The sequence below is a fragment of the Pantherophis guttatus genome, chromosome 7 (assembly GCF_059756535.1).
Source record: "Pantherophis guttatus breed Tessera chromosome 7, ASM5975653v1, whole genome shotgun sequence".
NCBI lineage: Eukaryota > Metazoa > Chordata > Lepidosauria > Squamata > Colubridae > Pantherophis > Pantherophis guttatus.
In genome coordinates this window covers 30893579-30920552 of record NC_142069.1, presented here as the reverse complement: position 1 = coordinate 30920552, position 26974 = coordinate 30893579, and the positions used below count along the sequence as shown (strand labels likewise).

At 39.0% G+C, this 26974-nt stretch overlaps 1 protein-coding gene across 2 annotated transcripts; it reads right to left on the bottom strand.

Annotated features, from left to right (window-relative positions):
* Positions 1–1503: 1503 nt before the first annotated feature.
* On the bottom strand, positions 1504–26049 carry SYNGR1 (synaptogyrin 1). Of its 2 annotated transcripts, none has more exons than XM_034402841.2 (4): positions 25546–26049; positions 10525–10762; positions 5926–6071; positions 1504–3798 (listed from the first exon to the last, which is right to left on the bottom strand). In XM_034402841.2, exons 1-4 carry the CDS (start codon positions 25642–25644, stop codon positions 3700–3702), a joined length of 582 nt encoding a protein of 193 aa, XP_034258732.1. In that variant the 5' UTR covers positions 25645–26049; the 3' UTR covers positions 1504–3699. The 2 variants fall into 2 exon arrangements, with proteins under 2 accessions (XP_034258732.1, XP_034258731.1); XM_034402840.3 differs by having other exon boundaries at positions 1504–2528; positions 25546–26006.
* Positions 26050–26974: the final 925 nt, after the last annotated feature.

The window sequence follows — 26974 nt, the reverse complement described above, 5'->3', positions numbered from 1 at the left end:
AATAATTCTATAGTTTCCTTTAGAGGAGAAATGGTCATTAAAAGCTTGCTGAATTAAAAGATGGTTAAGGAAAGACAGGCAGATATTTGTACTAGCAACTTGCAAATCAATAACTTTTGGATTTACTTTGGGTAACGTATCACTAAGAGTAGATGAGTTTTTTTACAAATGTTCTTGGTATAGAACTCAATGGTATTTTCTTAGCTCTGACCACTGTACACGAGCTTAAAAGATAGAAGAATTCTGTTTTGTTACACTCTATACAAAATGTTAATGTTTTCTTGTAAGACATTATCATTTAATACAATGAATGTGGTTTCCAGACAACATTTGGTCCAAGCACTTTTCTTTAGAAATTCATGAATAAATATTTTTAAACTTCTAGACACAATTCACCGGAGCAAGTCCCATTGAACGAGATGGAGTTTACTTCTGAATAATCCTTTGTCTGATTAGACTTGTATCACTTGTTCCTTATTTATCCTCTTAATTGCTTGAATCATGAATATATGAATAGTATACATATATTATGTATCCATCACACTATTCCCTTTTGGGTTAATCAACATAATGAACAGTGCAGTAAAGAACCAAGAAATAGTATACTGAAGAAAGTTAAGGCATGAGATAAGAAAAAGAAACTTCTCTCCTTAGGAGAATTTGAGTTTCATTCCACATGACTTTCTTGGTCTTCCCCTACCTCTCAACACACTCTTTCTTCATGTACTTAGTCTGCAAATCAATCTTCATTTGTTCTTTTTATAGGACCAAACCATTTCAATATACTTCTTTTGTACAATACTGGTGACTCACTTTTATATTCAGTCCACATTCATTTTCTAGCTATTCATTCTTGACCATGCTTTACCTCAAACACTTCTTAAGTAATTCATTTCCATTGCATTGAAGTTATTTTTATGTTTATCCTGACTGTGTTCCATATAACATACTGGGCAGAAGTATTGTCTTATTCAAAGCTATTTTTGCTTATTTTTATGTCCATTCCTCTACTCACTATAATTTTATCAACATTGGCATTTCTCCAATTGGAAATCAGCTTTATTTTTTAAAAAAACTGGAAAAGAGGATTGTCCACTGATACAGGTAATTTTGTTCAGTGGTACTTGAATTACATCTCAATATGGTTGTGTTGTCACAGGATTTTCCAGACTGTTATTGGCACTCATTATTTTTCCAACTGAATTGTGATTTGCATAATATAATCCTGATGACAATCTATTAACTATGAGTCTGAATTTGAAGGAGATTTCATGCACACTTGTCTTCATAACCATTTTTGGAGAAAAAAAATAATTGAATGAAATTATCAGTCATTTAGTTAGTTTAAATTTTGTGGATTGTGACTGGGCCTCTTCTCATACGCTGTTTTGTCAACTAAACAAAGCCACTTCATCAGATTTGGTTTAGCCTACAGTAGAATGAACAGATGTGATTCTGTTGTAAACAGCTGCCTCATATTCAGAAACAAATGTAACCACTCTGTCTCTCATTTTTCAGCCTGTATTTAACATTTTGCTTTTTGAACTTGATCAGAGAATCATGTAATACTTCTCAATTCTCCAAAAAACCAATTGCAAGTGATCAAACAGTGGAACAGTTTGTGAAGGAAACCATGTATTATCAACCTGAAGCAGATAAAATGAAAATAAAAAATAATAATAATAGAGTGCACAAAACAAAACATTTTAGTATTTCATGAAAATCCGGGATATTTTTAAAGCTCCCTGTTATCAAATCCAATCTGTCTTATTATAGATTCCACATCCAACACTTTATGATTCCATTCTCACCTACCTGAGATCCTTTTCTGTTTGCCATCTCTATATTTTTCCTTGCTGCTTTGTACAGCAATCACCTTTGCTCGCCCACTTTCACTACTCGTTTATAGGATGCTCTACTCATCTGTCAGTTCTTATTCTCATTTCTCAGCACTTACATTTACACACTGGCATCTTAACTAGAATTCATTCACATCCCAGTGGTTCTGCTTTCCACCAACAGCATTTTGAGATTCTTTCCCTCTTTCCCTCTGAAAGACAGTTTGAGCTTCCCATACAAAGAATCTATCACTGCAACACAAACAATAAAATGTTTTGCAATGAGCAATCTAGTTATGATGGAGAATTTCGGAGGAGGAGGCATTTTCTGTAAAGAAGAAATTAAAAAACAGAACCTAGAAGGCCAGAATGGGCCAAGAGTCACCTGTTGCTCTGGTCTGCTTTGCACGCTGACTTCTCAGTGGCAGAAGAGAGTGGGTAAAGGGAAGGGAAATAGGAGGTCTCCAACAGCTTTCAGTAGTCTTGCGTTTGGTACCCCTGTGTCCCAGCATCAAAAGCATCTGCGGAAAGGGGCTGCTGGTAGGTCGCCATGCTATCTGTGGTATCCTCATTTGTGTAGGGTGCATAAGGCATGCCAGCCTCCTGGCTTGGATCTGTGTAGTCCTGGGAGAAGAGTGCTGAATCCGCTCCAAGTTGATATCGCTGGAATGCCAGAAAAGACTGGCCCACCTTTAAGGGAGGATATGGTGGCATGGGGGAGATTTTGGAAAATGGGATGGGAAAAACAAAAAACAAAAGAGAGAAACATACCAGGAAGAAACAAATAGAAGCTGTGTTAATAATGGTTAGTGAACAAGACATAAATTAGGGAAAGAGACATGTTGCAATTACTTAATTAAATGCAATTACATTCTAAAGACCAGGTGATCTGGTACAGCTCACCAAGACAAGCGAGTTCAAGAAAGAAACTGCAGAGTAAGCAAGGGAAGAATAAACTTTTAGGAGAGATCCTATGGCTTATTTACTTGGGTAAAAGACTGGCGAAAACAAAGCTACAGTAGAAGATATGGTTCTGGAGTGCTTTTTTTAGCATGTCCAAACCCAACAAGGCCAGATCAAATATGTGGAAGGCATTAGTCGGACCTCTTTCATATTCAATATTTCATATTCATATACCTGAGGCAGGTAACAGAAGGATGATACAAGGCTGTGCAGCCAAGCTTTTCAATGCTGACTGGGCTATGGAGGTAGAGTTTGAAACAATATTAGCTTCCTAATATCCATGCAACTCCACCTCTATTAGTTCTGAAGATCTATGGAAGCTGACAAGTAGAAATAAAGGTAAACCATATGTTCATGATTAATTGAAGTAGTGGTTATAAGAGGTCCAGCCCCGTCATAAATCTCTTATTTGTGAAATAGTCTTTAGTAACAATGCTGAAGAAAGAGTGTGGGAAGCTGTCACAGTTACTAAACTGCCTTTTGATACCATCAACATGTAAGTTACACAACAGAAGAGCAAGTTGTGGCAATAGAGGGTGAGCAGGAATAGAAAACACATTTTGTCATTAGTGTTAAAATTGTTAACCAAGTCAACCAAAAAGGCACAATAGTGTTATCTAGAACTGAGGGTAGAAAAAGAAGCAAAAGAAAAGAAATTGAATAGGACATATTCTACTTTCAACTATTTGAGGCTTCAAAAGAAGACAACCTCAAATATTTCCTTAAGTATCTCAATGTTTCCAGAATTTTCCTTTTCCCCCAAAACATGCTGTTTTATTTGCTGGATAAAACTAGGGCAGCTATTTTATCCTGTTTCCTTCCTTCCTTGCACTTTAAGCATCAGAAACATTTGCTCTAAACATTTTCTCTCTGATATGTCAATTTTATGCACCCAAGTTTAGGGGAGAACTGGTGAAGAATTAGGAAATAGTGTGTTGTATTCTTCCTGAAAAGTAATTTCTCCAAGTCTGCGAAAGGCCAGAAAAGTCAGGAAGCTCTGTAGGAAAAGAATAGGATGGACAAAGGGCATTAGACACGATGTGAATTCAAGGCCTTATTGAAATTAAAGATAACATGGGAAAAACAGCTGGATGTCTAACTTCCATTTAGCAGAAGAGAAATGTGAAGTGGCGGTATTTATAATAAAGGACTTCATTTGACAGCAAATTTCTCCTGTAGATAGATTTTTTTTCTGTTTGGACCAGAAAAGGACTCAATCCATCCCAAGATTAAAAGCAGGGGTGAAATCCAGCTGGTTCTATCCGGCTTGGGAGAACCAGTAGCAGCAGCTGCAGGAGGCTCCACCCACCCGCACAGACGTCATGATGTCGGTTTTTTTGTGACATTTTAAGCCTCTGCGCATTCGGAGAAGGCTTTGTGCATGCGCAGACGACAGTGCACGCGAGTGGAGCACGCATATTGGCGAACCAGTATGGAAGGTAAGTGAATTTCACCCCTGATTAAAAGCTGTCAGTGATGGGGTCCTTGGTACCCTGTGAGCTTGGAGATACTCTTCTATCAGTGCTGCCAATGATAAAAGCAATAAGCAACACTGGGTGGGGTAACCTCAGCCCTCCAGGACAGCATCCCCAGATAAAACCATTGAGATTTGCCAACGAAGTGGCCAGATTTAAATGGCAGAATTTTGGAATGCTTGGGAAGATTAGTGAGGGGGAAGGGAGCAGTTTGCTTCTCCCAGTCTTTCCATTCCCACCCTAATCCCCACAAAAATGTTTTGATGGAAATTAAATGACAGAATCATTGTGCAACCTCCAAAATCCCTCCAAAAGGCTGGGAAGAAAAGCCATGGCCCCTCATTTAGGAGCGACAGTCTAACATTTAAACAGCATCTGGAAGAAAACAAATACCAAAACCCAGGGGGAAAAGGAAAGGATTTCATAAAATGCCAAAAAACTCCTGAAGCTTTGTTTCTAACTAAAATAAAAATCAACTGCATCAACAAATATAGGGATTTCTTTTAGACAAAATCATTTTCTGTACTATTCTGGGTTGTCTCTCACCCTTTCATTTCTTGATTTTCTTTTGGAGTTCTCTTCCGAAGGAACACTTAAAATTTGGTTATATTTAAATGTAAATAAAAATAAGTAGTAGAGAATTCTCTTCTTCTCTATGAAAAGCAATCATCTTGTATGGTAATAGCTTTCTTGCAGCTCTTCCAAATTCTCACCATGTGACAATATATAAGGCAAATATGCCGTATGATACTATATCTCTAAAATGTAATATAAGTCTGTATCAGGCCAGTAATCAGTGTCAATTGTAATCCACTCTGCACTTTTTGTTCCTTCCATTATCAGAGGCAGAATATTCTTTTTTTGTAATCCACCAGTCAAACTGTGGGTAATTTTAAATTTAAAGACATTAAATGAATATTTACAGATGGACAAAATATGATCTATTCTCATTCACACTGTAGAAATGGCAAGTCTAGTTTGCTGTAGTTATTATATCTAACTATTCCAACAATGATTGTATTTATCTAAAAATTTCTGCATTGCTTCTCATATTTATAGAGGGGGGGAAATGTAGTGCTAAATCAATGAATTAGCTACTGTATCATCAAATTTGGTGGTTTTCTTTTTTAAAAGATGCTAGTGCCAAATGAAATAAGAATTCCTTTCTTAAGTAGCCAATGAGAACCTTTAAAATGTTTTGAAAATGGCAATTAAATCCATGAAAGGAAGTCCAGCTTATGTGAAGAGCATCAGGTTGGAGAAAACTGTCATGGAACCATTTTGCATTACAAAGCTTAATTTGAAAAACAAGTTGGATTAGATGCCTCAAAGGCCTCCCCTAGTTCATTGAGATACAGAGCTGTAAAAGTCAGGTTAAGATGGTTTTCTTTACTGCAACTTCATCTCCAGTAGGAAAGTAATGGAAAGAAAACAGGTATAGTATGTAAATAACAATGTTTTTGACCAACTAACTCTTTTTTTTTTCTCTAGAGTCAAGTCACTGATTATTCAGATCATATAAGCAGATTTTCTAAGGCTAAAGACTGCCACAGAGGAGCTCTCCCTTTTACAAATGGAAACTGGGGCAATAAGATGCTTATAAATAACATTCCTCATTATTAGACAAGGCTCAAGTCTGCATAACTTACCCAGGTGAAGATGGAGAAAAAAGAGAAGGCAATGGCTGCTCGGGCTGCATCTGATCCTTCATTCAGTGGACTATCCTCTTCCTTCGAAACACGCCATTGGTCAGCCAAGAAACAAAAACCGACAAACCAGAGAAATGCCCAAAAGCCTATAGGAGATCATCATCAAAACAAGAAGAAAGGATGAAAGAATACACACCCAAGAATTTTAATTCTCACACGTGTTCAGAAATTTTTCCCTGTAACATCTCAAAGTGATTTGCAAGTTGGGATAAATTCCAGTTCTTTATAGCATGGAATTGCAAGTTAAATCCAAACATATTATTCCCAAGTCTTATATTTCCCAAATTTGAGGGACTCAAATAATATTAAGAGAATTAGTGGTTAAGAGAGCCCTTTCCCTCTCTGCTATCTATTTCTGGCAAATATGGGATTGGTCATTTTAGCATCTTTTATTTGGCCAGGATTGGCACTCTGATGCAATTCTAGCTGTGAAAATATTATAGTAAGTCCTCTTGTTGTTCTCCATGCAGGTAGTCCTTGATTTACTACCATTCATTTAGCAGCCATATGAAGTTACAATGGCAGTGGAAAAAGTGATTTATGATCAATCCTTGAATTTACAACCATTGCAGCATTCCTATCATCACAGGATCAAAATTTGGAGATTAGCATATATTTATGACAATTGCAGGATCCCAGAGTCATGTGGTTGCCAATTGCACCCTTCCTGGCTGTCTTCCAACAAGCAAAGTCAATAGGGAAATTGGATTCACTTAATGATGGTGTGATTCATTTAACAACCATGGCAAAAAGATTGTAACATTGGGTGTGACTTGCTTAACAACCATCTTGGTTAGCAAAGAAAACTGTGGTCACAATTGTCAAGTTCTATACACACAAACACACAGCAATTTCCTATCCTGGTACTCTTCTCCTCTTTCATGCTTTGCAAGCCAGCAGCAATAGCATCTTTTTTTTAACTGTTAAGGAACGTAGCTGTATCACAGAGGACATTTAGGAAAAGGAGGAAGAAGGGAGAGGATACATATTCATTTACCCAGCAAATCAAGTTTGTTGGGTTAGCATTCAGTTCTGCCCTAAGCAAGGAACATGCTGTGGAATGGCAAGGCTTAGTCATCAAGAGTAAGTTCATTTCCATTGTACAAATGGAATCTCCTGGCCTCACAACAGTGGAGTCACTTGCTCACTTATTCTTGAATTGTAGCAATTCTTCAGAACTGAACCATACAATGGAACACAGGCTCAGCTGAGAAGGAGGACAGATGTAGAAAGAGCCCTATCTTGAAGGAAGTGCTGAATTGTTGAAAGTCAGAGGCAGAGTTATTATTCCTGCATAGATGGGGTGAGGGAGAGAACCAGTGGTGGGTTTCAAATTTTTTTACTACCGGTTCTGCGGGTGTGGCTTAGTGGGCATGGCTTGGTGGGCGTGGCAGGGGAAGGTTACGGCAAAATCCCCATTTCCTCCCGATCAGCGGGGACTTGGGAGGCAAAAAAAAGATGGGGACGGACCAGTCACAGGTGGTATTTACCGGTTCTCCAAACTACTCAAAATTTCCACTACCAGTTTTCCAGAACTGGTCAGAATCTGGTGAAACCCACCTCTGGAGAGAACAATGTGATTTTGGCCTCATTCTGAGTCAAAGCAGGAACCAAGAGTTAAACTGACTCTGACTGCCTTGAAACACAGTTTTTTAATTACTAAGTTTTGCTTTTAAGTAATCATTGCTAAGAGAACTGGAGTAATAACTCCAACATGTATTTCCTTTCTTCCATTATTTATGTAGCATTTCCATGCTAGTAAGCTAGCTGTCAGCATTCCAGAAAAAAAAAAAAAACCCAACTCCAAGTGAAAACCCTAAAGCAAGCATTTTTTAAAGTTCTATTTACTAGAATAGGCAAACTGGCACATCTGGGAAAACCTGAATCTGAGAGGTCCGGGTTTTCCCTCAGTAAATCAAAATCCCCAAAACCATCCCCTCAGTTCTCAGTCGATCACATGCTCCAATCAACCGCCGTCCCATCTCGAGACATAACTCCAACCACTCCTTCTCTAGATGCAGGATCGGCCTGACCTTGACCGACAGGAAGAATGCTATTATGTCTAAAGACAACCCCTCTACTAAATCCCCCCTCCTATTTTCCCACATATGAGAAGGTGGCAGCATGGAAGCTTCCGGCTTAATATGGCTTCCAAAGCTGACACTAGCTAGCTCTGCTATAGAATTTACTAACATAGAAGAAACAAAGCAAAACAAAACAAAAATGAGCAGGCATTATGTAAATATCTCCCTGGCTGTTCTTTTCTATCCTGACATCATTAACAGATGTATCTAAATATTATACCTTAATGGATTTATAATCAAATTGTGCCATCTTATAGAGCCATTTCATGTAGTGGTTAAAACATCAGTCTAGAAAGGAGGAGATTGTGAGTTCTAATCTCGCTTTAGGCACAAAGCTACCTGGGTGACCTTGAACTAGTCACTTTCTCTCAGCCCTAGGAAGGAGGCAAAGATAAATCACTTCTAAAAAAAACTCTTGTCAATAAAACTGCAGGGACTTGTCAATCTCCAAGAAGAATGGATGAATGAATGAAAACTGCAGGGACTTGTGCAGGTAATTTCCATGATTGAATGGATGCGGGGAGGGGGAAGCCACCTCTAACATCTCTCAAAGAAACAATCTGCACGTCAATGGAAGAGAATGGAAGCCTGATGCTCCAGTACAGCAATGTGCTTTATTTTCTCTGAAAGCACAAGTGCATTTTTTTTCAAACGTGCAAGGGTGCCAGTTTCCAAGATTCTCAGTCAAACCAGCCTCCACATTATCTAAAGAGTTGCGGCTGGGGAAGGCCATACAATGTTAGGTTAGGCTGCATTAGCTCATGCTTGAAAATTTTCAGAGAAGGCTTCCTTGAAGGAAGAATTAGTATGGAATCACTTCTCAACTATAAAAATAACATTTAAACCCCGCAATTGTGACAAATAATTCACCGAATAACCCTGTCCACTGGACAACTGTTGCCTTGTCAGATTTATTTATTGGATTCTAGGCTCTCTGACTCCATAAAATTCTAGAATGAAAGGTTAATGTTTCATTAAGTTGCCCACACAAAACCACATAAGTAACACTCCTAAAAAACTGTTGGAGCTCCACAAACATCCTAACTTCAGGTCTGGGAAAGGGCCAGGTCTTAAGAGGCTTCCAGGCGGCTTGAAGCGTTGGGGCTTATGTGTCTCTGGAGGAATGTTGTTCATGGGACCCCTTTGGTCCCATGAGATAACAACATTTAATTGAGCAGACCTCTACTGTGCCCACTATGCCCAAGCATACCAGAAAGGCAGAAACAATTGGAGACAATTACTAGCAGTAGCAAATTATGATGCTTGGAAGAACTGTAGGAACAAATCAGCATCTCAGGAAAAAAATACGTTTTTAAGAAAGATGTGTAATTCAAGTGTAGAAATTCACTGAAATAAAAGTAACTTAAATAAGTTGTGATTGCTTTAAGGTTTATATATCAATTTGCTTTGGAACCAGTCTTGAAATAGCTGAATAGAACAATGAGTCCAATTAAAGGAAAGCTTAAATCAAGAGGGTTTTTAAAAAATATTTCTAATAGTTCAGAACAGCAGTATCTCCATGTTGGGTCTTAGATTCTTTATTCACCAACTTGCATGCTTCGAAACCCACCCACCCACCCATGGATGCTGCTGGTTCAAAGCTCCTGGCTGGTGCTCTTGCAGAATATTCTCTGTATGGGTAGATCACTCTCCTAAGCCGATTACATCCTGCATAAGCCAGCCCCAATTCCTTTTAATTTGGTCTTCAGTTTCATAAGAAGTAGAGAAGATTCTGAGTCTTACTGTATCCTTTAGAGCCAAAACAAATGGCAGTGACATCTTTTTAGTTTAATTTGGAATTAGCTTGTTTTAGTAGTAATATTTATTTGCTAGAAAGTTAGTAATTTGAAAGACTGGCTAGCTGTAAAGCTAGCATATCATAATATTATAGATAATATCTGAAAGTGGGTGTTCCCTTTCTCCATTATACCCAACAGCTCTCCCTTCAACAGGGTATTTCTAGGAATAATTTTTCTTTTTTACAAAGTGGTGCCAAGAATCCTTCTGGTTACTTTTATTTGTGCATTTCTGAATGATGTTAAGGAAAAGCAGCCACGTGACGCCATCGTTTTCCAGAGTCCTCATTTGCATTGAGTCATCATAGACAGAGGACATCCTGCATGACAGTCGTTCTCCATTACAGAAAAGGCAACACCTTCTATTCACAGTTAATTAATTAAAATGGGTTAATTTATAAGCTAAAAAGAGTATAACTGGTGAATTTAAGAATAGGAGAAAGGGTAAGCAAGATGATGCAAGAGAACAAAAAAATGCTTTTAATTTGAATCAGTGATCAGTTTATTTAACAAAGCAGATTCCAAAGCAATGCAATTCCATCTCTGGTTAATAAAAAGCCATTTAAATCATGTATACAAATGTAAGGCTGGATCCATATTCACCAACAGGCATACACACTGTCCCTATAGAAACCCATATACATTCACCAGAAACTCACCAGATACTCCAATGTCTGAAAGCACAGCTTTCTTGCGATCCTTGACGCTGCTTATCTGCGGGAAGTAGACATCTAGAGCTAAGTAAAGAAGGCAGGTGAGAAATGCAAGGACTCCCACGGTGATACCATAGTTGCAGGCATTCTGGTTGCGATTGTAGATGCAGAACTGTTCTGGTGTGTTGGGTTGGTTGAAATAGCCTTCATTCACAATGCAGCCAAACACAACAATGGAAAAAAGCTGGGATACAGAAAAGTGAGAAAAGAGTTAAAAGAATTCATTATACAAATACAAAATTCACATGAGGCAGACTGGTTATGGATCATCAGGTTGGTGTTGGCACTTAGCAAATAGATCAACAGAGCAGCCATAAGAACTCTAGATCTAGTGATTTATATTATCACAACCCATCCATCCACTTAGGCTTTCATATAACAGAATAACAGAGTTGGAAGGGACGTTGGAGATCTTCTAGCCCAACCCCCTGCTCAAGCAGGAGACCCTATACCCAGGGGTGGGTTCTAAATTTTTTTACTACTGGTTCTGTGGGCGTGGCTTATTTTGTGGGTGTGGCTTAGAGGTCATGTGACTAGGTGGGCGTGGCTAGCTGGTCAGAGTCATTTCTGGAAGGTCCTCAGACTTACGACCAGTCCTCGCACTTACGACCTGACACATTTGTTTGCTTTTAACACTGATCAGCTGTAGGACAGCCCTTTGAAGCCCCGCGGCAAGAGTTTAAACAGTTTTTTTCCCTCTAGTCATCAGCTGGGACTCAGGAGGCAGCAATAGATTGGGGGTGGGACCAAATAAAAGGTAAGAATAACGTGGGGGGCGGGGGGGTGGGAGGGCGGGGGGGGGAGAACCGGTTCTGTGATGTCATATGATCACCGCTACCGGCTCAACCGAACCGGACCGAACCGGGAGGAACCCACCACTGCCTATACCATTTCAGACAAGTGGCTTTCCAGTCTCTTCCTGAAAGCTTCCAGTGATGAAGCATCCACAACTTCTGAAGACAAGCTGGACATTTCTCCTTAGTTGTAGGTTGCTTCTCTCCTTCATTAGTTCTCATCCATTACTTCTTGTCTTGCTTTCTGGTTCTTTGGAAGATAGGTTAATTCCCTCTTCTTTGTGGCAGCCCCTCAAATATTAGAACACTGCTATCATGTCACCCCTAGTCCTTCTTTTCACTTGACTAGACAAATCCCAATTCCTACAACCGTTCTTCATATGTTTTAGCCTCCAGCCCCCTAATCATCTTTGTTGCTCTTTTCTGCATTCTTTCCAGAGTCTCAACATCTTTTTTATAATTTGGTGCAATATTCTAAGTGTGGTCTTACTAAAGCTTTATAAAGACCATACTTAGAATATTGAATATGTATACCATTTTTAAAATTCCTTATTTTTTTCAAATCAAGAAAAAATACATGAATAACATTCAGAAATTATATTCCACAATTAGCATTCTTGACTTTTCATTTACTTGTTCAATTATATTTTTGCTTCGTTGTTCATTCATTAATTCATTTCTTCAGACTTCTTTATCTTTTTCCCAATCTATTTAATGCAGCTACATAATATTTACATAATACCAAGATAGTCATAAAATAAGAACCAGCTAAAGGTAGCATTCAAATCTATTCTTCAGAATGATTCAGGGAATTTCATTACCTACCCCTTTCTGATTTCCTAACCCTGTGCTCTATCACAATAGTTTTTCATGGTCTAAACACAAGAATGTATAAATCCTTTGGTAAACATACTGATATAGCAAAAGAAAACCAAAGATCACTAGGAAGGGAGAAATATGTTTCCAACATACACTGTAAGATATCCCAAAGGTGACTTTTCAAGAACCATGACCTGGATGATTGAGAATCTCCATAGACACACTGTAAGATAATTCCATTCAGACCTCTGCATTCAACTGCAGAATTTAACCTTGCACACAGACCTACCAAACAGCATACCTGAAGGGCAGCAAGTTTTGAAAGCCTGCTCATTTTCCAAATATCCTGTAGTTGTTCTTGTGGGATAGAATTATATTAATCAAGAATTGCAAATATTTCCAATCTGAAAACTAACATATGGTTAAATCTGCATGATGGTTTCCTAAATTTTTCTTTCTGAGTGGAAGCTAATGTTTTCAAAAGTAATCATCATCCTCAATCACCTATCTCTACTTTAATCAGATGTTTATTTATGCACAAATTCATTATTTTGCTTTTTTTTAAAAAAAATTATATACTGTCCATTCGGATAGGTCAAGGTGACCTCCAGGAATATATCAATAACATACAACATAAGCATAGTTGCATGGGCAGTATATTATATTTACACTTTATGAGCTTTTTAAAATCTATTTTTGTGGTTTTCTGTGAACCACCCAGAGTTATGCATTCAAGATGAGTAGCCACATAATTTTTCTAAATAATACATTCTAATAGCTGTACATTTAAAATATTTAAAAACAAAATGGAAAGTACTAAAACTGTAGCAAGTATATTTTAAGCCCTCTCCTAAATTGTATTGTATTTAGGAGCTTTAGTTCCTGTAACAATTAATTTCACAGAGTGTAACAGAAAAAAACCCAGAAATTCCTGTAAATCACAGGTGTCAAACTCTCCGCATCACGTTGCTGTCACGTGACATTTCATGATGCTTTTCCCCTTCGCTGAACTGGGGTGGGTGTGGCCTGTGCGTGAAGTATCCGGCCCGTGGGCCGCCAGTTTGACACCCCTGCATGTAGATATTAAACATATTTGTGCTGATATTTAACATATTAAGGACCTGGACCTAAGACTGAAAGACAAAATGAATAAAAACAGGTGATCTGCCGATAATTTGGCCTATGCCACGTAATGTTTATGCTCTATAGTGACTACCTTGAATAAGGGTGGTGCATGGCAGTTTACAGAACTGTTTACCATAACCAACAGTATTTATAATTCCTTTATTATTTTTATTTAAAATATTTTAAAATAAATTGTTATGGTATAAAAAATGATGATACACATGTTTAAAGTGATATCAATATTTTTAAAAGATTTAAAACATGTTGGAAGTCACACATCTTAAATAGATACTTCATTAGGCAACCTCTCTAACCATGGAGCATTCATTAAAAACATCAGTATACTTTTTCTTTTGAATCACTTTCATACTAAAGTCTTACTAATCTAACTCATATTATAGTTTAGGGACAATAAAGAGCCTTATTAACTGTGGAAGAAAACAATCCCAGTTAAGGTGTGATTAGGAAACTTCTGAAAAATTTCATGTACTTATCAGCATGTGCCACAATTTAGGACCATTTCTTTAAACCCAGGACCCGATTACATTTCCATCTGAAATAAATTGTATAGCATGTAGATAGAGATTGATAGCAGAAAAATCGGAATTAACAACTGTTTTATAATGTTTCAGGTCACTTCTATTTATAGATATAGAGGACGGACAGACAAACATGGCTGTAGGCAAAGCATTTCCAAGAAAATGAAGAAAGAATGATAAGAGAATGCAAGGCACAGAGACCTGATAGACACTAAATTAAACACTAAAAATATTTTCTCAGAACTCCTGTGATTTTAAAGCTTCACTTGTTATTTTCACTGGATATTTTCTCCATAAAGTCAGTCAGTAATCAAAGATTACCCTCATCTCCCTTATTCCCAATGTTGCAAAGTAAATTGAGCAGATAGCTTACACAATAGATCTCTTGACTGCCATGTGATGCCTGCAGCATGATACTCATTTCCAGTGGTCTATTAAGCTCTCTTAAGTATCATGTGATGTGCTGGCATCTCAGGCCCCAGATGCCTCTTGAGCACCAGACAACGGAAGCTGCCATTCTCCTTAACCAGTGTATTATTTAATTTTTGAAACCACCCTCTGTGCCTTGAATTCTTTTTATTTCTAGTACTTTGCTCATTATGAATCCTTCCCCTCCCAGAAATGCTGCAGCTAAACCATCAAATTTCTCACCAGGTTTATACTAGAATTGATCTCAGAAAAGAATAAAGCAGGGTTTTTTTCTTTACATTTGAGGAACAATTGCAAGCAAAAACAGCTGGGGGACTTCCTCTTGAGCTTTATTAACCCTTATCTGGCACCAAAATAGTGCTAACCATTAGTTGAGTAGATTCCTGTGCACAGACAGGCATGAGCTACATCAGTTTAATTGGAGTGGTCCTGATCTTTTGCGCCTGCCACATAATAATGATATTCACTTAACAAATTCAATGATTGACTTAAAACTGTGGCAAAAAAAAGTCATAAAATCGAATGTGCTTAACAACCGCCTCGATTAGCAACAGAACTCTGGTCCCAATTATTGTCGTAAGTTGAGAACTACCTATAATTGAAGGAATCTCTTTCCATTTGGACTTGCAACTTCACCTTTTTTGTGAGAGGCGGTTATTCAAACGGAGCACAAATTATTCTGAGTCTTTTTCATATAAGATCTATTCATCTAACCTATTCTTAAAAATGTTCAGAATATCTTACGCTGCTTCTGAATTTAATAAAACCAACCTTCTACATGCCCATTAATAAGCAAATCCTATTCACAATGGACTAAATCCTAGATAACTATAGACAGAACCACTGCCTAGGAAGGTCAAGATGAATCATGTTGTTGGCACTTTTCACTTTTAATATTGTTTGTAACTTGGAATAATAAGTGGTACCTTTGCTGTCATATATTTGTATTTTACATGCTGCCAGCTGCCAGCTCCAGTCTTTTTTGACATTTCAGTTTCATGCAACGTGCAATTCTCATGCTTTTCTACAGAAATGCTTTCTCTGCCATTCCTGAAAATGAATTCAATGCACGCTTGTTTGCTTGAAAATTGATGCCTCTGTATTATTACTATACTCAGTTCTGCACAATTTAACATGGGAGATATCTCACCCATATTATGTTTCAATGCTTTTAAATAAGAGAGACTTTCTCCATGCTTTGCTTATATTGTGGCTTGACAATTGCATTTCACTTAACCTGGGATTGCCCTAAAAAGTGTCCAAAAATTGCAGTTGGTGCAAAACATGACAGCAGAAAATACAAGGATCATACAATATTTGTACAAAAAGGTCTTTACTGGTTGCCTTTTATCTACTAAGCACAATTTAAGGTGTTGCTGATTACAGCTTAAAGTCTAACTAACTAAAGCCTTACCTGATCATGCTTGTACGTGCTCGCCTATTTCTTATATAGGACCTTCTCCTGTGTGATGCTCTACCTTTACATTTCACATTTTCATTTATTGATTTGGATGTCAGTCAATCAATCAATCAGATCTTTATTATGGTCACAAGGCAACATAAATAATTTGGATAAGAAGTGGATGGAATGCTTATCAAATTTGTGTATTATTCAAAATTGGGTAGAATAATTTTTATTCCAGAAGATAAAACTCAAAGCAAACACTATTCAGATATAGAGATATATATTTAGGTACTTAAGAAAAATATTTTAGAAGAGTAGCTTGCAAACTGAATACGATCCAGCAGTGTGAAGTGACAAACAAATGCAATTTTAGCTTACATCAATAGAAGTATAATTTTCAAATTAGGAGTATTTGTTCTATTTTATTCTGCACTGATCAGATTCTATCTTGTCTGGTTTTTGGAACTACACTTTTAAAAGGATATATAGAGAAATTGGAAAAGATTCACAAAAGATCAATGTACATGATCAAAGGACTAGAAGCTAAGGCCCTTGAAGGGAAATTGAAGGGACTGGACTGTTTAACTGTGAGAAAAGACAATTGAAGGGCATATGAAGGAATTCTTCAAATATCTGAAAGGATATAATTTAAGAGATTAGGACTTATTTTTTTTTATTCTAGAAGTCAGGACACAAAGTAAAAGTGACAGGAATGTAGATTCAAACTGAATGTTGGAAAACCCTTCCTAACCCCACCCCCCACCTCCCATCCTGCAAAAGTCAGTTACCCAGAGAATTCATGAATTCCCCTTTACTGCATGTTTTCATCTGTTCAGACTTTTCTGTAATTTGGATTCTTACAACTGAGCAGGGAGTTTAATTTAGCAGATTAAACAGCCCTTTCCTACTTCCCGCTTCTATGAAATCCTGTTCTGCAAATCTTTGAGAAACAGAACTTTCTTTTACATTTTTAATCATCATGTAATCACCATGCTTCCCCCCCCCCCGCTAATCATTTTCCTACACTCACATGCCCCAATTCCTGTTTAAGAACTTTTGAATGAACGGTAGGAATAAGAATTATCAAGGAAAGTGCTTTCATAAAATGTACAGTATATGCATGGCAGACAGTATAGTTTGCCTAGTACTCAGGAGGAAAAAAGACAAAAAATAAGGATGGTGGGTAATGGCAGGTGGCATGTCAAGTGATAGGTTGCTCCCTCCCAATACATTCCTTTGTCTTTAACAGCAGCATGACAGGCATTTATTTGACATATAAACTGTTTTTTGGCAATAGGGAGAGGAAAAAAAATTCTCATTGTGTAGTGTGCCAATAATCTGTTGAATTTCTTCATGCCAAAAGATGTTGAAGAGAAAGAAAGAAATGCTATCAAGCTTACCTTTTGGAACACACTCCCTTTCTTCCCACAAAACGGGCATCTTCTTTGATAAATACATACTGTTTTTAAATGTATAAATTAATATTTAGATGAATGCTGTAATATTGTTTTAATTATTTTATTAGCAGTTTTGAAGGCTTTTTTTAACACAGCTGGTTTCTAGTAGAAAACATATAGAGAAATAAATGTGCACAGATTTAACCTTTGGAAACTTTTATCCACATGAAGGTCACTTACAGTGAAGGCAATTCCACTCTCTTTCCAGTATCTTGCATTTAAATACTAATCTAAGAAATATTTTGTATGGCTGTGAAACAGTTTGGAATTGATTCCTAAAAGGTACTACCAAGTTTGCAGTAGCATCTGCCTGGGAAACAGTGACATCTTTTCCTGGGATCTCATGGCATTTGCAGAGGACAACACAAGAACTGGATGATAAAGATGCTTTAAAAAGTTGCAGACCACGTTCACTTTCTAAATGGAAGATGAACAACTCTCCAGGGAATCTAGGAAACCTGAACATGCCACAGACATATCTTATTACAGCAAATATTTAATATGCATCTCTCAAAGAATCCAAGCAATATGCTGCATTCCACACTCATCTAAATATTGTAGATTGAAGGTCTGGAAAACAGGACTGTCGTTTTCAAAAACTATAGTTACTGCTATTCTATTTCAGGGATTAAAAGTGAAAGTAGTGATTGTATACAAAAGTTGTTCGGATGATTCCAGTTTTTAGTTGTGGTTCAGCCTTGGCCTTATATCTTTCAGAGCACATGACTAGGGAGATCAAGCTGTTATTGCTCTATTAGGATATTAAAAACCATTCAAAGATAATTAAAAAATTTCAATACTCAAATGATCTGAAATAATATAAAACAGGCTTTGCTTTTCCCTAAAGATATGAACAGTACTAGAGTTTTGTCTCTTATGGCATCTCTTTACAGGTATACCACTAATTTAAAAATAAAAGTTGAAGAATACTGTGTAATAGCACAGAATTATGCCCATAGGATGAAAGTCTGAAGTCCCTACTTCCTTCCCCAAAGTCCTCTGGAATGTCCCCCTCCCTCCCACTGCTATGGTACATTTTGTAGATTGTGCTGCCATCACCAATCTGTCAGGGAGGGTCCTTTTCAGTGGTGGGTTTCTACCGGTTCACCCCATTTTCGGTGAACTGGTAGTGGCGGTGGCGGGAGGCTCTGCCCACCTGCCAGGACGTCATCACGGACACTCTGCAGAATGGATAGAAGGTTCTGCGCACGTGCACAGTTCCAAACCAGTAGTGAAGGTAAGTGGAACCCACTACCGTCCGTGATGACATCCGGGTGGGTGGGCGGAGCTTCCCGCCACCATGACTACCGGCTCGTCCGAACCAGGGAGAACACTACTGCCCACTACTGGTCCTTTTACTTGATATCCTTTCCCCCAACCCTAGTATGTGGGACAGAGAAGGAGCTCACAACTGCTTTACAGTATTTACAGCAAAATAATAACAGTAATAAATTTTGTAGTTCCAATTCTTGGCCTTATATCTTTCAGAGCACATGACTAGGGAGATCAAGCTGTTATTGCTCTATTAGGATATTAAAAACCATGCAAAGATAATTAAAAAGAACACCAACATTCTTTTGGCGTTTAAGGAGTGAAGCTTTAAAACATTCAGGGATAAAACTCATAGAATTATAGAACTGCTAAAGCAGCATCTTCGAGAAGCCCCCATTTCCTGGGGTGAAAAATGCACAGAAAATATTTAAAATTTGAAGATCCTAAGCAAAATCTAAGACAGCATTGAATTGCTAATAATCAAGAAAACTTTGTTACCCATAGAATCCAATGATAGAAAACTCAATACAAACACTGTATGTATTAGATTTTAAAAAAATACATGTTAGATCATAATCAGAATATTAGGGTAAATAAAGTAGACTAAATTATACACAGCAAAGCTTTCTTTAAACCTTAATGGAGATGTCTAGCAAAAAGTATTTATGAGTTCCTTAGAGAGAATGAATTCTTGAAAGCACAGGATCTATTTTGCCTTCTAAAATTTTCTGTTTCTCATATATTTGCAATCTTTTTACAGAGAGTTCTATTCATTGTCTTTAACAGATTAACAGAGTTGGAAGGGGCCTGGTAGATCATCTAGTCCAACCACCCACCCAAGCAGGAGCCACTACACCATTTCTGACAAATGGCAGCCCAATCTCTTCCAGTGATGAAGCTCCCATAACTTCTGAAGGCAAACTGTTCCATTGGTTGATTGTTCTCACTGTCAGAAAATTTCTTCTTATTTCTAGGTTGAATCTCTCCTTGATCAGTTTCCATCCATTATTCTTTGTCTGGCCTTCAGGTGCCTTGGAAAATAGCTTGACCCCTTCCTCTCTGTGGCAGCCCCTCAAAAATTGGAACACTGCTATCATGTTGCCCCTGGTCCTTCTCTTCACTAGATTAGCTATGTCCAGTTCCTGTAACCATTCTTCATATGTTTAGTCTCCAGTCCCCTAATCATCCTGGTTGCTCTTCTCTGCACTTTTTCTAGAGTCTCAACATCTTTTTTATAGTGTGGTGACAAAAACTGGATGCAGTATTCTAGGTGTGGTCTTATTAAGGCTTGGCTCCACCATTCTCCAAAGTACCTTTAAAATGAATGAAAAGAGGTCAAGGAGATCTCCATGGTTTATATGCAGGTAAGTATTATTTTCTGCTCCGTAACTAGAATATAGCTATAAACCTCATGAATAATGAATACTGGTAGTGAATGTCATCTCAACATATACATGCTTGGAAGAGCCACTAATTTCAGTAGTTTCTAAATATGGCTTTCAATTGGAATATAAGTCATAAAGGAACTGTTATAAGTCATAAAGGAACTGTTATCAATCATACTTCTTCACTGAAGCTTCCTAACAGCAACCTAATAGCATCTGATATTGCATCTGCAGAGATGAAAATTGCAAACCAACTATAACATTAGCCTGGCCAAATTTTATACATAGCTTGCAGAGCAAAAATCAGTTTTTAAACTTTTTCACACCATGAATAAAGCTGGCAATTATATTATATATTTTGCTGCCCATTCCTAGTTATGTTTACTAAGCACACCTAAAGTAATCCTATCAAAATCAATGATGCTTTTAGCTACTTAATTTAGCACAACAATGTTATTCCTATGGGACTAGTGTATGTTTCACAACTGAATAACTGTCAAAATTCCAACATCACAGAAAAGCTTTCTTGAATTTAGATTTGGTACATTGGTCTTCCGAAAAAGCCCTGCTATACAGCAACCGTTTTGCCAGTTTAATATAGTTGTCAGTTTAATACATAGAATTTCAAGGTCCATTATCTAATAGGCCACATATAAGTTGGCCATCAGACTTAACATTTTTATCCTCTGTCTGCTTATTACTACAATAACTGCATTCAAGATAATGAACTGCTCTGGAAAACTGACTAGGTTGTACTAACCAAGATTGTCTTCTTCTGCTTCCTGCATTTAGTCCAAGTCTATCTGTTACTAATAGAATTTAGGATATATTTTTCTGAAAGATTAAAGAGGTAATCCCTTCCCAGCTCCACCAGAACTACCACCAAGGCAAAAAGGAACCCAATATTTGGTTCCCATCATTCTGTTAGGTTTGGCCTCATAAAAGGAATGCTAGTTGATTTCAGGCAACATTTTTTGTACTCTGTTATAAATAAACTCATTCTTAGCACTCATTCATTTTAAATGCCTTAATTCGCAACACTAGAGATGCAGGGAAATAAATAAAAGAATCTGCAAACTCTAGAAACAGTACATAGGTTACAAATTCTATGTAGCCCATCACTATTATAAAGCCTATTATAAAAATATAATAGGGTTGATATTTTTCACTTGATTTGTTCAACAATTCTGAACGGATAGCTGTCACCTGTTTTGGCCATATAATGTTTACATCAGTATTTTTTCATAACATTGATATAATTCTAAAATAGGGGTGGAGAGTTATAAATATCTGCTTGGAAGCAAGTTGCATGAAGCTTATTGAGACTTATTATCAGTAAATATGCTTAAATTTGCACTAATTATAAATTTGTGACAAAGAGCATGGTAGCTGAATTGGGTAGGAGAAGAATTCTATTGCCACAAAAGAGAAAAGAAAATCCAAACAAGAAGGAAAAGAAGTTGTGTTTCAGTAGCCATTTATCTAATTTGTTCCTTTAAGCTTGTGCTCCAATTTATGAAATGTTTGTCCTACAAGCATGTAAATTGGATAAGCCCACAAATCCAGGAGGAATTCATCCCAGATAAACATACAGAGAATAGTCTGGAAATGTTACTGCTATTCTATAATTCACTTGTTTATCAACAGAATTCTAACAAGAAATAAGAGACCTACAGTATCAAAGTCACTTCCAAGGTCAAGGTACAATATGCAGTTAATGACTCTGGGGAAATGTGGACACATCCAAGGGGAAAATTTAAAAAAAGATGCTAAGCATCTTTCTACAACTGGGAGTTCATTTCATGAAGAAGTCAACAAGTAGCACTCTGGAACAGAAACCAACATGCTGCAAAAACTCTTCTCCTTGACTTAGTGAAGCCCTGTAATAATGAAGTAAAAAAGCAGAGAATGTTCTGTCCTAGATTCTCAAGAACCGAAACATCCATCTCAGGACACATCCTGTCAATTCTGTCAACTGTAATTGACCACTGCTGTGTTGTCACCTGGGCTGTCTGTCACTTTGCCTCATGCAGGTTTCAAGCTTTCATGCAACACGAGGTTCTTCCTATCACTTCATGGATTCATGAATTCCAGCAGCAGCTGGGAGCCAACTGCCTTCCCCCTTCTAACAAGAACAGTAAACATGCTGTACTGTAAAATCTCTCCGGATACAGACATTCCTACTAGTCACATTAATTATCTATAGAAATTTTCTAAGATTTCTTAAGCTTTTCATTCATAACTCCCCTTTTCTTTCAGTACTTTCCACGGCTTCTGGGGAAATGAGTGGCAATCACTCACTTATTAAAATAAGTAATTTTTTTTTTAAAAAAAACCTTCATTGAATGCATGAGTTGAGAAGTACTTTATAGGTCATCTAGCCCAATCCCATAGACAGAGAAGGAATTAGGGGCAAATGTTTCAAAAAAATTCCCCGAGGAAGACTTTAGTACTGATTAGGGTAGGGGTGGGCAACTCTGGCCCTTTTATGACTTGTGGACTTCAACTCCCAGAATTCCTGAGCCAGCTATGTTAGCTCAAGAATTCTGGGAATTGAAGTCCACAAGTCATAAAAGGGCCAGAGTTGCCCACTTCTGGGTTAGGGCAAACTGTTTCATTACTTTTAACAGTTCTTATCATAAATTCCATATAATGTTCACCATGAACTGTTTTTCTTTAAATATCCAATTATCGCTCCTTGATGTGGTATTCAATAGAGTAGGGTAGAGTCGACTCATTCTTGTATATGACAAGCTTTTGAATATTGTAGAACAGGGTTTCATTGATTTCATTGAGGGCCACATCACAGTTGTGTTTGACCTTGAGGGGCCATGTCGGCATAGCCAGCTTGATGTCACTCGTGTCGAGGGTGCCTGTGGTGACCTGAGCACTCTGCCAGCGAAAATGGGCTCCTGAGCTCCATTTTCAGCTGTGACGGCTTCTTGCAACCCTCTGCCAGAGAAAATGGAGCTTGGGAGGGCCGCCTGCGGAGCTCAGGAGTCTATTTTCACTGGCAGATGCACCGTAGGCTGGTCCTTTGCTGTTCCCGGGGCAGCCCCGTGGGCCAGATCTAAGCACCCCATGGGCCGAATCCGGGCTCCAGGCTTTGAGTTTGATACCCCTGTTGTAGAACATTATCATTTCACCCAACTCATCTTATTTGGAGCTTAAACACCCCTCAGTTCTCTGAACTTACTCCAGCTTCCCCGTTGCCCTTTTAAAATGCAGCACCCAGAACTGGACACAACACTCCAAGTGCAATCTACTCATTACAGAGGACAGCAACTACTATCTCCTGCGATGTAGATGCAATGCTAACCCAAGACTGCACTGGCCTTTTTTGCTGCTGCAGTTTTAAGCTATGGCTCATAATTAATAACAGAGGAGAGGTTTTTAGACAAGAGGCCCCAGTCCTTGTTATCTCTAGGAAACATGCGAAAACTCCAATAAAGAATGGATTAGACGGAAAACACATAGTCCTTACTGTTTTGGCTTCCTCCTGGAGATCTGAATGGATAACAAATAAAAGGCTATGCTTAATATTTATTTGTTTGTTTGTTTATTTATACTCATTGGCTGCCCAACCCCAGTAGACTCTGGGTGGCATACATACAAAACTAAAAAAAAACATTAAAAAAGGAAATACATTAAACTAACAGAATGCTAACAAAATCTACAAAACAAAACAGGGGTCATTTAACAATGAAAAACATCAACCCTTCACCTGAGACCAAAGCCAGGTTTTTATAGCTTTCTGGATCTTAGGAGAGAAGACCTTCCTCTCTTGGGGGAGGGTGTTGTTGTTGTTCCAGAGGGTGAAGGCTGCAACAGACAAATCATGCTTCCTAGATCCCACAATATGACAATGTTTAATGGAGGGGATCTGGAGTACATCCACTGTGGTGGAACCTATTGGGCAGGCAAAAATAATTGGAGATAAGTCAGTGGTGAAATCCAATTTTTTTTACTTCCAGTTCTGTGGGCATGGCTTGGTGAGCATGGTGTGGCTTGGTGGGCGTGGCTTGGAAAGGATACTGCAAAATCTCCATTCCCGCCCCACTCCAGGGGAAGAATACTGCAAAATCCCCATTCCCACCCCACTCAGGGGCCAGCCAGAGATGGTATTTGCCAGTTCTCCGAACTGCTCAAAATTTCCGCTACCAGTTCTCCAGAACCTGTCAGAACCTGTTGGATTTCATCCCTGAGATAAATCATCTCTCAGGTTTCCAGGCCCTAAGCTATATCTGTGTCATCCTCAGCTCAGTCTGCCTTCCTTGATCAGTTGGGGGAGGGGGAGGAAGCCATTCCATTTCTGTAATTTCTTCCTTGTCACCGTGTCCTCCTTTTCTCTCCTTGTGACACTCACAGGAGATAAAAGCTCTCTCTAGGTTTCTGTTTGCAGTTTGCTCTCCTAATCTAAATGACCTTCTTGCAAACACTATAGGTGCTCAGCAGCCATGGCAAAGTGTCACAAGATGGAATGACCTCCCCCTGATTCAGCCGTTCCAAAAGGGGGGAAAAACCACGTACAGGAAGGAATTCTTCTCCTTTGACTGGTTGGCTATATCTCCATCACTTTCCCCATTACATTTACAGGCTCTTAACATAAAAAGTGCAGTAGATAGATAGATAGATAGATAGATAGATAGATAGATAGATAGATAAATGGGGGGGGAGGAATATTTAAATTGAAGCTAAGGGAACTGAGGATTTAGAGAATTACACAAATTTTCATCCCTCATATATTCCTCCTCCTCAGTTCCTTATCCCAATCCTCCTTGCAAATGTTGGGGGAAAAAACAGGAAACTAAACCACCGAAGATGGGATTCACAGAGGACGGAAAATTCACCATTATTCTCTTATTTCCCTCTCCACCTTTCTTTGTTCATAAGACAGCTAGCTCTTTCTTATTTAAAACTTCTCTGTTTTCCTTCTTTTGATCAAAATTAATAGTGGTGTCAGCATGAAGGGTGGGGACAACCAGTTGAATCACCTCTTTTAAAAAGTTTTTTGAGAAAGGCAAAGGACAGATCCCAATATTCAAAAGAAATAAAACTTTTGCCATTTTCTTTCCCACATACAAAATCATTAAGACTCATTTCTAGGCACGGAAAAAAAAGAGGGGAACCAAATCCTTGTGCTATTTTTCATCCTCCTTACCACTTGCTGCATAACACATAGTATCCCTTTACATACATTGCACCCAGCCAAAACAACCCTTGCTAGGTAGGGGCTGCACAGCAGAAACGAGAGAAAGCAGAAGAGGCAGCAGCCCCAGCTGGAAGGTGATCCCGCCTCCCTGCCATCTTAAAGGTCATCAAGTGCCGTCTAATTCTGCCGCTCGCCCAAAGCCCAGATCTCCTGTTTGCCCTGCAGGCTCTTCAAGAGGAAGGCGTTCGAGACCGTCCGTGGCCTTTGCAATCCAAGCCAGCCCCACCGGGCATCCCTAATCGCCTCCACAATGTGCTTCGCGCCGCCCACATGAAAAAGGACACGGCTTAAAAAAAGCCCAAGTGTCAATAGCTGCTGCTCGAGCGGCTCCCTCTTTAAACCTTAAGATCAGGTTTGCTTACATTCGCACCCAGCCCGGCTCTTCGCATGCGAGCCATCTACGCCACATTTTGGAGGCGAATTTCCAAGCGTTGCAGGTGGATTTGAACGCGCTGGGCTAATAAGCCCTCTCGATCCGGAAAGCTCGGCCTTCCTTCATAACCTGACGGCCTCCAGGAGCGCCTCCTTACCCAAGAAACTATCCGGAGGATGGTGTGAGGTTGCCGGATGAAGGTCTGGGGGTCAAAGGCGCCTCCGGCTTTGCCAGCTCCGTACGCGGCCGGTTCCATCCTCGGGAGCAGCCCGCTGGCAAGACCTGCCGAGCTGCCTTTCCCTCTGAGCTTATTTCCCTCGGCGATCAAAGTTTACCGCACCCGGGATGGATGCTCACGGAGAGGGCGGAAAGCAGGCTGAGCCGTCCAGCATCCGAGAGCGCAGCCCGCAGAAAAGGAGGCAGCGGAGGGGACGGCGAAGCTGCGTGCGATGCCGGGAGGTTCTGGTTGGGAATTAGTTCTGCCTGACGGCCCCGCCCTCGCTTCTCGCTCCCGGCCTTACTTGCCGCGCTGAAGGAAGAGAAACTCGCGGGCGACAACTAAGGCCGGGGTGGGAAAGCAACCTACATAAGGTACAGGCTTGCCAAAGGCAGCCAGGCGCGCTCCCGATCCGCAGCAGTCGAGGGGCGGCCGCGAGTCCCAGTGACGGCAGGCGCTTACGTCCACCTAGCAACTTGGAGGGGGGGGGGGGAAGGGCGCTGCGGAGCTCTGCTTCCCTCAGCTGTGAAGGCCTTTCCAGGGAATGCGGTCTTCTTTAACGAGGCGGTTTCGGATCCGGACGGAGGCCTATTTTAGGAACGAACTGCAGTCCTCCGAAACACTACACAGTTTACGTAACCCAGTGAACGCAGCGGGCTATTTTTTCCAGATAGACGGGGAATAAATAGGTCTGCGCTGGTCTTCGTGAAGATGTTAATTAAACATGCAGCTCTTCTTATATCTTACCAAAACAAGATACAGAAGACACAAGACATAGAGACCTCCTGGGTTAAATGAAACTTTCTTACTGTTTTCCTTATGTACCATTTTTTTTACAGCAATTGGCTTGTGAGTGTTGGAAGATATGAGAAACTCAATATTAAAAGAGCAGGGAAATTCCCCTAAAAGAAATAAGCAGAAACTCAGGCAGAGTTTCAGCCCCCACCTTTATCAATGGGCCATTAAGAAGCTGAAGCCACCCTATTTTCCACAACAAAGGAAGGACAAAATTACAGGGGCCTGCAACATCCAAACAGATATGGGACACATGAAAGAAAAACAAACACCCAAAAAGGAAAAAAAATCAAGCCAAAGTAATTTAAACACATGGGAAAAAGGAGAAAACACAGAAATAGCAAGCTGAATAATTATAGGGAACGAACAACTACAAAGGGCTGGGAAAAACAGAGAGTGGACTATAAAACAATTATTTATTTGCCAGATCCAGGACGGAAGAACCCAATCACAAACAAAAAAAGGATTTCAACACCATAAAACAATCACACACACAAATCAAAGGATTCACACGCCAAATCAAAATAATTTCAAAAGACTTTAAAGGGTCACATAGAAAATCAAAAGATGTTTT